The 12,547-nt window shown below is 43.5% G+C and overlaps 1 protein-coding gene across 2 annotated transcripts in view; it reads right to left on the reverse strand.

Moving 5' to 3' along the window:
* The window catches only part of NASP (nuclear autoantigenic sperm protein), a 28,096-nt gene extending 23,003 nt beyond the window's left edge, over positions 1 to 5,093 (reverse strand). For both annotated transcript variants that reach the window (XM_080655016.1, XM_080655015.1), the window contains exon 1: positions 4,877 to 5,093. In XM_080655016.1, the coding sequence (XP_080511142.1) occupies positions 4,877 to 4,935 (59 nt within the window). In that variant the 5' untranslated portion in view covers positions 4,936 to 5,093. The remainder of the gene's footprint in view (positions 1 to 4,876) is intronic.
* Between the last annotated feature and the right edge of the window lie 7,454 nt (positions 5,094 to 12,547).

The following is a 12,547-nucleotide window of genomic DNA, read 5'->3' on the forward strand; positions in this document are numbered from 1 at the left end:
AGGTTACTAGTTTGATTCTTGCTCAGGGCACATGCCCGAGTTACAGGCTAGATCCTCCCACAGGAGGGGGGGCATGCAGGAGACAGCTTAATGATGTTTTTCTCCCTCTTTCTCTAAAAGCCCAGCATGATAATAAAATCTTTTTTATTTTAATATATTCTTATTGATTTTATATATGTACTAGAGGCCTGGTGCAAAAAATTCGTGCATGGGGGCGGAGAATTCCTCAGTCCAGCCTGATCGTCAATTTGCGTATTACTCTTTTATTAGGTAGGACTTTTTAGTTCAGAAAGGGTGAGATAGAAAAATATCAACCATGAGAGAATTATTGATCTGCTGCCTCCTGCACACCCCACATTGGGTATCAAGCCCGCAACCTGGGCACGTGCCCCAACTGGGAATTGAATGGTGACCTCCTGGTTCATATGTTGACGCTCAACCACTGAGCTGCCGAGGCCTATCAAATAACAAATTTAATCCTACTCATTCAAATCTCTTAAACATTTATTTGCTAGGTATGAGGCATACTATAAACAAGACAGTCACATATTAGCTTCAAGTTTACAATCAGATGAAAGAGAATGCAGTATTTCTGTTATAATGTGATATATGCATTCTTGGCAAACCTCACATTCTACAAAACTGCTCACTAAAGATAAGTTGTTGTTCTTTTAAATAAAGGAAGAAGCAGTTTCCCAGAACATTCATTTGTTAAACATCCTAATAAATATTTTTTTTAATTCTTCTTTTTTTTTTTTTTTGTGAGAGAGGGGAAGGGAGAGAGGGAGGACAGAGAGAAACATTGATCTGTTGCCTCCAGTACATACCCAGACCCAGGACACCCACAATCTAGGTATGTATGGTCCCTGACCAAGAATCAAACCCACAACCTTTTAGTGTAATGAACTATATAATCCAACTAACTGGGCCACCCAGCCAGACTTTCTGATTCAGCAGGTCTACTATGAGGCCCAGGATTTGCATTTCTAACAACTTCCCAGATGATGCTATACTGCTTGGTTTTAGACCCACACTCTTAAGAATCACTGAATTTGAACAAAAATTATAAACTAACTAGAGGCTCGGTGCATGAAATTCATGTATGGGTAGGGTCCCTAGGCCTGGCTGGCGATCAGGGTCGGCTGGGGCCTTCCTTCATTCCATGCCCCCCCATGGTGGTCAGCACACATCATAGCGAGCAGTTGAACTCCCGAGGGGACACTTTGCATATTAGCCTATTATTATTAGAGAGAGAGAGAGAGAGAGAGAGAGAGAGAGAGAGAGAGAGAGAGAGAGAGAGAGAGGTGCATGTCCTATCCAGGTCAGAGACAGGTTATCCACTGTTATTTTTTATGTTTATCATAATAGTTCTACATTTAAAACTATGAAGATATCACATAGAAATCTGATTTCTGATTCTCTTGAAAAATCATCATGTAAAATAAAAATCCAGAAAAGTACTAGAGAAAATTATGGTTGAAATACTTTGTAATGTAACACATCTGGAGAAGGCCTTTTTAAACTCAGAAACCATGAAAGATTAATTCTATTCCACCTAGTTAATTTTACAAAAGGTCAACTTAGCACAGTTGTGGCTCAGTGGTTGTGCAACAATTCATGCACCTAGAGGCCACTGGTTCAATTCCTGGTCAGCACACATGCCCTGGGTTTCTGGCTTTATCCCAATAGGCAGCTGATCGTGCATGGGCAGCTGACTGATGTTTCTATCTCTCTCTCTAAAAAAAAAAAAAAAAAAAAAAAAAAAAAAAAATTTAAATAAAAACTTTTTTTTAAAAAAGGCCTACTTAGCATCTATACACAGAATCTCAGCAATCAACATGGAAAAAAAGCCCAAGATTAAAGAATACAAACACATTCACAGAAAACATGAACAGCTCAAACATTTGAAAACATGTTCAGGCTCCTTAAGAGAAACAAACAAAAGCCCAGACAATGTGGTTCAGTGGTTGAGCATCGGCCTATGAACCAGGAGGTCATGGTTCAATTCCGGTTAGGGAACACGCCTGGGTTGCAGGCTCCATCCCCAGCCCCAGGTATGGCAGTTGTGCAACAGATGACTGTGTCTCACATGCTTATCTCTCTCTCCTCTTCCCCCTCCTTTCCACTCTCTGAAAAATCAATGGAAATAATATCCTCAGGTGAGGAATAACAAAAAACACCCTGCAGCAGGTAGCAATACTCATATTTTACAGAGAAGGCACTTACATGACCCTTCCCCATCACAATTCATACTGTATTCCAACTTCCTATTGACTTTCTGTATTCCCCAGAACACAGGATTTAATTCTAAGGAAAGAAACCGTGTGTAATTTTATCCTAGCTGTAGCCTAGCACCAAGCACAAGGTCTGGCACCTAAATCAGTTATTTGTTAAAATAAGGAATTGGGGGGGGGGGGGGAGAGACATATGTACTACTATTTGTAATGCTTCAAACAATTAAAAAAAAAAAATAAGGAATGGTCCTGGATGATGTGGCTAAGTTGCTTGAAGTTGATTCCTGGTAAAGCACATACCCAGGTTGTAGGTGCCATGGATATTTCTTGCTCATTCTTCCCTTCTCCCCCACTCCTCTCTAAAATCAATTTAAAAAATAAAGGACCAATTCTGAATCCCTATGGTAGGATTAGGGCAAGTGATTTTGCCAATTAGCATGTAAATGCCAGAACTTTATTATTGAGCTTAACTAGCTTTTTTTTTTTGTCATCTTCTAAAGCAATGGATAAGCAGCTCAGGAATTATGATTGGGAAGCCAAAATTCAATGCCTCCATATAAGACTTCTTTTTCTAAACTTTCTCATTTCTTCCCACCACTACAGTATAAACCCTTATATGCTTTATATTTTCTAACATTAAAGCCGTAAAAACTAATTAAAAAGATAACTATAATGAGGACTGATTTAGCATTTAGACAACTATTACCATTAGCCATGTTTGTTTAAATGGCAAGAGGAAGAAAAGCCAAATTGAAGCTCTTTACAGAAGACAAGCTCTTTAAAGACAAAACTGTGGCCCAACATCACTGCTTAAGCAATGAAGCTGGTATCCAAAAAAATAAAATCAACCCTGAATTGAGGTTTATTTCTCATTCCACCTTTCCTCTCTAGTGGTTTGGAAGTTATATTCTTATCCTTTCAATGGTTAGGCTGGAATTACAATGTGCATTCTTATTCAAGTCTAAACTCAGAAGGCATTTTCTTTACACTCCCCCTTCAGCGCCTTAGGGGCTTGACCTCTGAAAAGTTTCAACCAAGACTTAACTTCCAAATGCGGCCTTTTATTGTTCTCTGACTAGCTAATTAGGTTTTCATGCAATTTCCTCTCAGATAAGCTTTTGGGTAGGTAATGACTTGGGTTTAAGGGACTCTTTCCCCCTCCCCACGTGGGAGCCTGTACTTGTTCTTCAATAAATCTCTACCTTTGCTATAAACACACACACAAGGAACTTGGGTTTAATGCAGACTCTACCACTTATTAATTTCTGCATTCTGATCTTGACTTTTCTCACCTTCAGGAGAACTACTTCATAGTATACTCATGTGGGTCAAATATAAACATTCAAAGACCCAAAAAGTGATAGGTAGTATAGGTAGAGATAAGTAAACCTCTGGTAACTCTAAGTGTACTAACACAGTCAAAGTGTAAGGCTACAGAAATTCATAAAAACCTCACAGCAACCTCTCCCTGTACAGTGCACAAAGAAAAAATAACAAAGCCCCTGAGAAAAAGGAAAGATTGCGAATTTAGACGTACTAGATGGGAAAGAGCACTTGTTTTCTTTAATGTAATGTTTTCACTATTGAGCGTTCGATTCCCTGACCAATGGTTCTCTCTCATCATTGATGTTTCTCTCTCTCCCTGTCTGAAATAAATACCATTAAAAACACTTTTTCACTATTCAAGAAATATCTCAGTCTGAGTGGCATTGTGCCACTTTCGAAACAATCGTATCTTCTATCATTCCCTCGTCATTCTGTGCATATTACTGCTCATTCACCTACCAACCAAACACCGCTGCCAGTGAGCAAAGCTCCAGGCAGCTCTAGGTGAAGATGCTTCACATCCCGAAGAAGCCCCAGAAACAGCGTCTCTCGCTAACACTCCCACAGTCCAAAGAACCACGATGCTCTCCACCACAGGCCCCAGAACCGGCTAGCTGAAGGTAGGAGGGCACGAGGTGAGCCATGAGACCGCGGGGAACCAGCTTCACGGTGCCCCACTGCGGAAATCGTAGGCTCCGGCCGCACAGCCCCAAACAATGGAAGTTTTCCCGCCTCCTCAGGGCCCCGCCCCCTGCTCCAGCGCTGGCGGAGGCCGGCGAACACGGGCGCAAGATCCCGCCCCTGAAGCCCCGCCCACCGGCCCCACCGGTCCAGCTTCTCCTGCAGGGCTTTTCTTTCTTTCTTTTTTTTTTTGGCGCCAAATCTCTATTGGTTATTTTCTCAGGTTGTTTGAGGATCCTACTGGAGGCGCGCGCCAGGAGTGCGGAGGCAGTAGGCTGTAGCTCCGAGAAGGCACAAGGGTGCGCTGGGCCCCGCCTCCCCGCCGATAGCCCCGGGCCGGGGGAGGAAGGAGAGGGGCTGGCGAAGCAGACAGACGCCGCTGCCCCCGGCAAGATGGCGGCCGCGAAAAGCGGGGCAGGGGGCGCCAACCAACCGGCGTAACTGCTAATGCGCGAGACTTTAATGCAAGAGGTGGACTTCTCCAGCGTCCAGGCCTCCCCAAACAGCGATGGTTGTTCACTGGGAGGCAAGCCCTCCAACCCACTGGTCTCCCCTCCCGGTGAGCCCCAGCCTGCCTGCCCCCCCCACGCCCCGCGAACTGGCCAATGCCTCAAGCTTTCCGTGGTCCTGCTTACTTGTCGGCAGAAGCCAGCTCCGCAGAGATGGCGGCAGTGGCTGTGGACTCTGCGTCCATCGTTCCCCTGAGGCGGTGGTCCAGCGGACGAAATACAGCCTGTGAGAAAACAGCGAATTTGGGACGCCAAATATTCACACAGGGACAGAAAATGGCAGATTGGAGACCCCGCGCGGCTGGGCCCTCTCATATATCAGGGCCCTTCGCCCCGCCCATCCACTTCCGGATCCTCCCCCTCTAGTTTAAAGGACCAGAATCCAGCCCAGTCTAGCCCAAGGACACCCCCATCCTCGCTTCTGACTCTCGGTGTACCTTTCCTCCCTGACCTGTTTTCGCCCCAAAAAGCAACTTCCAGCTTCTCTAGCAAGTCGCATAAGAACTGGAATCTTGGTACTACAACTCCTGAGTGGGCGGTAGCCAGCGGCTTCCACAGAAAGGGAAGCTGGTGCTGCTCGGCATATTTGGAATGAAGAGCGGAGGGTCTGTTTCCGGCCCGGATAATGCGGGAGGTGTCTGAGACTTTATCCTCGCAGTCGTAACGGATGGACACGCAAGAGCCGAGCACCGGTACAGTAGCAACGGCTAAAACTGATTTCGGCGTGAGACGCGTGGCTGTGAGCCTCAGCAACAACTGACCGAAGGAAATGCTATTCTAGGATTGGCTACCGCAGAAACTACCGCGCTTGATTCAAAGCTCTGTTCTGCAGTGGTACACGGCTGGCCCCACCCTCCGTGCCCGCCCCCTCCGGCTGGCCCAATAGGCTGACGCCATCAGCTTAGGCCCTACCCTCCAAATCTAACTAGCTTAGTGGTCCCAGCTCTTTCCCCTCCGCTCATCGCTAAGATTTGTTTGCCTACTATAAGCCAGGGTACTGTGCTTAGACACTTAAAGCGATTAGCAGTCATATATACGTAATCTTAACACTACTAGTCAGATCGGTGTTAACAACTCCATTTGGTAGAAATCGAAAACACAGTTCAGGAAAGGTGGGACTTGCTCAGAAAGTTGCAAGCCAAGTCGGTTCTGGAAAGCAGTGCGCTTCATTTTCTGCAACTGAGTGGAAAGATAACTGGCAAACTGAAATGGCTGCACTTACCCACACCTGGCGCATCATCCACCTTAGCCTTGCCTACAGAATAGGATTTTATTTACGTCCAGGTTCAGGCACACTGGTAAAGATTCCTGGTGGGTATTCTTATTTCAGTCTGCCATGGCTCAGGCAGATTGAAATCTTTGGGGGTATAGAGCTGGATTGAAAATGTCTGTTCCTGTGGCAACGAGACATGGGCTCTTCCGTTATTAGTTGGGTGGACTGAGCCAAGTTATGTAACCTTTTAAGATTAAATGTAGCCCAGGCCGGTGTGAGTCAGTTGGTTGGAACACCGTCAGGTACACCAGAAGGTGGTGGGATCCATTCCCTGTCAGGGTACATACCTGGGTTGAGGGTCCAGTCCCTGGTCAGGGCGTGTGCAGGGGGCAGCCAGCCGATGGCCTCTCTCTCTCTCTCTCTCTCTAAAAGCCATTTAAAAAGAAAAACAAAACAAAAAAAAAATAGCCCCCCAAATAATAAAAAGAAAAAAAAACACACACACACACAAAAAAAAAGAAGAAAAATTTTACAAAATTAGCCTTGGCCGTTGTGGTTGGTTGGAGTTGGGCTTCCTTCCTTGCACCAAAAGATTACTGGTTTACCGGTTCTATTCCAGATCAAGGCACATGCCCAGGTTGCAGGCTGGATCACAAGGTTGGAGGCATGTAGGAAGCAACCCATGGATATTCTGCTTTCACATGAATGCTCTTTTCCTCTCCCTTCCTCTCTCTCTAAAATACAATAAAAAAATTTTTTTAGCCCTAACTGGTTTGGCTCAGTGGCTAGCGTCGGCCTGTGGACTCAAGGGTCCCAGGTTCGATTCCAGTCAAGGGCATGTACCTTGGTTGCAGGCACATACCCAGTAGGGAGTGTGCAGGAGGCAGCTGATCGATGTTTCTCTCTCATCGATGTTTCTAACTTTCTATCCCTCTCCCTTCCTCTCTGTAAAAAATCAATAAAATATATTTTTAAAAAAATTTTTAAAAGATTAAATGTGCCTGGCTGGCTGGTGTGGCTCAGTGGTTGAGTGTGGGCCTTTGAAGCAGGAGGTCAAGGTTCGATTCTCGTCAGGGCACATGCCTGGATTGTGGGCTCGATCCTCAGTGCAGGGTGTGCAGGAGGCAGCTGATCAATGATTCTCTCTCATCATTGATGTTTCTCTCTCTCTCTCTCTCTCTCTCTCTCTCTCTCTCTCTCTCTTCCTCTCTGAAATCAATTTAAAAAATTTTTTAAAGATTAAATGTAAAATGAGGACACATTAGTATCCACCCCTTAAGGATATTGGAAGAATTATGTGCCTGGCCTGGCAGATGTGACTCAGTGCTTGAGCATGGAACCATGAACCAGGAGGTCACTGTTGGATTCCTAGTCAGGGCACATGCCTGGGTTTCAGGTTCAATCCCCATTAGGGGATGTGCAGGAGGCAGCCAATTGATGATTCTATCTCATCATTGATGTTTCTATCTCTCTCTATCCTTCTCCCTTCATCTCTAAAAAAATTAACAAATTTGAACAGACATATAGATCAATGGAATAGAATAGAGAATCCAGATATCGACCCAAACCAATATGCGCAATTAATATTTGACAAAGGAGGCATGAGCATACAATGGAGTCAAGACAGTCTCTTCAATAAATGGTGTTGGGAAAATTGGACAGATACATGCAAAAAAATGAAACTAGTTCACCAACTTACACCATACACAAAAATAAACTCAAAATGGATACAGGACTTAAATATAAGACGGGAAACCATAAAAATACTAGAGGAATCCACAGGCAGCAAAATCTCAGACATATGCCAAAAGAACTTTTTCAGTGATACTGCCCCTAGGGCAATGGAAGCCAAAGAGAAAATAAACAAATGGGACTACATCAAAATAAAAAGCTTTTGCACAGCAAAAGAAACCATCAACAAAACAACAAGAAACCCCGCTGTATGGGAGAACATATTTGCAAATGGTATCACTGATAAAGGTTTAATTTCCAACATCTACAGGCAGCTTATACAACTTAATAAAAGGAAGATAAATGATCCAATAAAAATGGGCAACGGACCTAAATAGAATCTTTTCGAAAGAAGACAGAAGGAAGGCTAAGAGACACATGAAAACATGCTCAAAGTCACTAATTATCCAAGAGATGCAAATCAAAACGACAATGCGATACCATCTCACACCTATCAGAATGGCTATCATCAACAAATCGACAAACGACAAGTGTTGGCGAGGATGCGGAGAAAAAGGAACCCTCGTGCACTGCTGGTGGGAATGCAGACTGGTGCAGCCACTGTGGAGAACAGTATGGAGTTTCCTCAAAAAACTGAAAATGGAACTCCCATTTGACCCAGTAATCCCACTCCTAGGAATATATCCTAAAAAGCCAGAAACACCGATCAGAAAGGATATATGCACCCCTATGTTCATAGCTGCACAATTTACAATAGCTAAGATTTGGAAACAGCCTAGATGCCCGTCAGCAGATGACTGGATCAGAAAACTATGGTACATCTACACAATGGAATACTATGCTGCCATAAAAAAGAAGGAATTACTACCATTTGTAGGCACCTGGATGGAATTAGAGAACATTATGTTAAGTGAAATAAGCCAGTCAATGAAAGAAAAATATCACATGTTCTCACTCATTTGGGGATAATGAAAAACATTATAAACTGATGAACAAAAAGATAGTTACAGAGGCAGTAAAGCATCAAACAGACTGTCTAATTACAGCAGTAAGGTTAGGGAGAGATGGGGGAAATAAGAGATCAACTGAAGGACTTGTATGCATGCATATAAGAGTAACCAACGGATGCAAAACATTGGGGGGTGAGGGCATGTATGGGAGTGGGGTGGAGGGGGCAATGGTAAGATATGTACACATATAATACCTTAATAAAAATTTGAAAAAAAAAAAAAACTACAACGTCAAAAAATAAAAAATAAATAAAAAATAAATAAAAAAATATGTGCCTGGATCATGCTACCACAGTCTGATAACATGGTGACTGGAGGGGGTAGGGTTGGGGAAAGGGGGAGAGAAATCTCTCCAGAGTCCTTGGAAGCCAGGGCCAGGGCCTAAAAAACAAAGTCCAGTAACTTGTGTGACCATTAAACTAATATTCACAGCAATTATAATGTGCAAAGCTTTGTACTTGGTCCTAAGGACAAAAGACATGGTCTCTGCCTTTGAGGAACTCAGTCTTATGAAAAATATTTTTTTAATGAAAAATATTTTAATATTGATTTTAAATCTATTCACTTCTCTAAGTCTTTACTACCACCACTCTGATCCAAGGTTAGCCACCATTATCTTGCCTGTACTACTATAGCCTTTGGTCTTTGCTTAACCCTCTCCAGAAAAGTGTTTTTTAAATGTAGATCAAATTACTGAATGTCACTTTCCTTATCATTGCCTACAGGTCCTACATGATCTGGCTCCATTCACCTCTCCAAATTCATCTCACACTACTCTCTTCCTTAACCGAGTCATTCAAACCTATAGAGAATTCTTTTTTGAATAATTTTTTTAAATATATTTTATTGATTTTTTACAGAGAGGAAGGGAGAGGGATAGAGAGTCAGAAACATCGATGAGAGAGAAACATCCATCAGCTGCCTCCTGCACATCCCCGACCAGGGATGTGCCCGCAACCAAGGTACATGCCCTTGACCGGAATCGAACCTGGGACCCTTCAGTCCACAAGCCGACGCTGTATCCACTGATCCAAACCGGTTTCGGCTATAGAGAATTCTTGTGAGTTTATTTGACCAAACTGTTAAAAATTGCCAGGAAGCAAAATCTCAAGGCATTGAGATAACACTCCAGAGAATCATAGGTTTGCACCTTATTTTAGACATTACAATTAAAAGAGAATACATAATTGGCCCTGACCCGTTTGGCTCAGTGGATAGAGCGTCAGCCTGCGGACTGAAGGGTCCCAGGTTTGATTCCAGTCAAGGGCATGTACCTTGGTTGCGGGCACATCTCCAAACTGGCTAGGGCTATACCCATTCCCTTTTGAAACCTGTCTACATAAAAATAAAAAACAACCAGAGACCAGATCATCATGGCCCTTCGCTGGGCTGGCCCTGCCCCCAAGCAAGTGGTTAGGGGCAATCAGGAGGCAGCTGATTGATGTTTCTAACTCTCTGGCCCTCTCCCTTCCTCTCAGTAAAAAATTAATAAAATATATTTTAAAAATAAAATAAAATAAAAGAGAATACATAATTGGATTACATCAAATGCATTGGTGGTAGATTTGGGAGGTAGGGGAAAGCAAAGCAGGGAAACCTGGGATTGGATAAAAAGTAAAATGGCCAAAACCGGTTTGGCTCAGTGGATAGAGCGTCGGCCTGCGGACTGAGGGGTCCCGGGTTCGGTTCTGGTCAAGGGCACGTACCTTGGTTGCGGGCACATCCCCAGTGGGAGGTGTGCGGGAGGCAGCTGATCGATGTTTCTCTCTCATCGATGTTTCTAGCTCTCTATCCCTCTCCCTTCCTCTCTGTAAAATATCAATAAAATATATTTGAAAAAAAAAAAAAAAAGTAAAATGATAGACACATCTTTTACATAGGTGGGTACAGGATAGCTAACAGTCAACAATTAACATGGTAACAATAACAATGAAAAGGATTTATGGTCTCTGCCCTGGGTGCACTGATTGTGCCCTGAGGGGTCTAGAAAAAGGGGAGTTACACTGACATTACACAGGACAACGGACAGGTTAAGGAAAAGATTGACATTTTTTTCAGGGAAGATTCTAGCCTAGGACATGACTACCTTCTGCTCTTAGTTAAAAAGTTTAATTTCAGACCATCCTTTATGGTTACTTTAGGTCTCTGAGTTTGCAAGGCCACCATGCAGGCCTTACCTCATCAGGTTAGCATGTGGCTCCTTTTTGTCCACAATATTCTTACCATGCTGGTCTCCTTTCTGTTGCTCAGAATGCCCAAGGGTCATTTCCAGGGGTCTTTGCACTTGCTGCCTCACTACCTAGAAAGGTCTTCTCCCAATATTTTGAGTGATAGCCTCGAATTCATCTGTTAGGCCTCATTTCAAACAAAGGGAAGCTAATTTTGATTGAAATCAGGCCTCCCTACCCACCTAATCAATATTAGCTTCCCTTTGTTTATTTCTCCCATTATACTTATCAAAATCTAAAGTTAACTTACTTGTGGGGGGTTTTTTTTTGTTTGTTTTTTTTTAAACATATTTTATTGATATTTCACAGAGAGGAAGGGAGAGGGATAGAGAGCCAGAAACATCGATGAGAGAGAAACATCGATCAGCTGCCTCCTGCACACCCCGCACTGGGGATGTGCCCGCAACCAGTGTACATGCCCTTGACCGGAATCGAACCCGGGACCCTTCAGTCCGCAGGCCAACGCTCTATCCACTGAGCCAAACCGGTTTCGGCACTTGTGGGTTTTTTTAAAAATCTCTCACCCTTCTAAGTATGTAGGCTCCATGCAACCTTTTCTGTTTTGTTTACAGCTAAATCCACAATGCATACAATAGTGGTTGACGCATACTACTTGTTCAAAGTGAACTTATTGAATGAATGATTAAAGCAATAATAGTGTAATCATAATTAGAACTGGAAAATTTTCAAAGATTATCTATTTAAAATAAAAGCCATAGCCCTGGCTAACGTGGCTCAGTTGATTGGAGCATTGTCCCAAATACCAAAGGTGGTGGATTCAATTCCTGGTCAGGGAACATACCAGGTTCCATCCCCCATCAGGGCACATGTATGTGGGAGGCAACTGATCGATGTCTCTCTCTCTCCTTCCCTTCCTCTCTCTAAGATCAATTTTAAAGATAAAATAGAAACCAATATTTCATTGTAAGTAATGAGGATAAATGGGACTTTATCTTGGGAGGAAAATTAAAATTATATTTAGCAAGATTTAGAGAGGATTTCCAGTTAAATGTATGGGTTGAACAAATACATTTACACCCATTCCCTTTTTTTATTTTTTTATTTTTTAAACATATTTTATTGATATTTTACAGAGAGGAAGGGAGAGGGATAGATAGATAGCTAGAAACATCGATCAGCTGCCTCCCGCACATCTCCCACTGGGGATGTGCCCGCAACCAAGGTACATGCCCTTGACCGGAATCGAACCCGGGACCCTTCAGTCCGCAGGCCGACGCTCTATCCAACCCCCATTCCCTTTTTTTTAAAAAAAAATATTTTTTATTGATTTCAGAGAGGAAGGTAGAGGGAGAGATAGAAACATCAATGATGAGAGAGAATCATTGATGGGCTGCCTCCTGCACACCCCCCCCCACCCACTAGGGATCGAGCCCACAACCCCCGCATGTGCCCTTGGCTGGAATTGAACCTGGGAACCTTCAGTCTGCAGGCTGATGCTCTATCCACTGAGCCAAACTGGCTAGGGCTATACCCATTCCCTTTTGAAACCTGTCTACATAAAAGTAAAAAACCAGAGACCAGATCATCATGGCCCTTCACTGGGCTGGCCCTGCCCCCAAGCAAGTGGTTAGGGGCAATCAGGCAGGCAGGCAGGCAGAGTGGTTAGGGGTGATCAGGTAGACCAGCAGTTAGG

The sequence above is a fragment of the Plecotus auritus genome (genome assembly GCF_963455305.1).
Source record: "Plecotus auritus genome assembly, chromosome: 2".
Lineage (NCBI taxonomy): Eukaryota > Metazoa > Chordata > Mammalia > Chiroptera > Vespertilionidae > Plecotus > Plecotus auritus.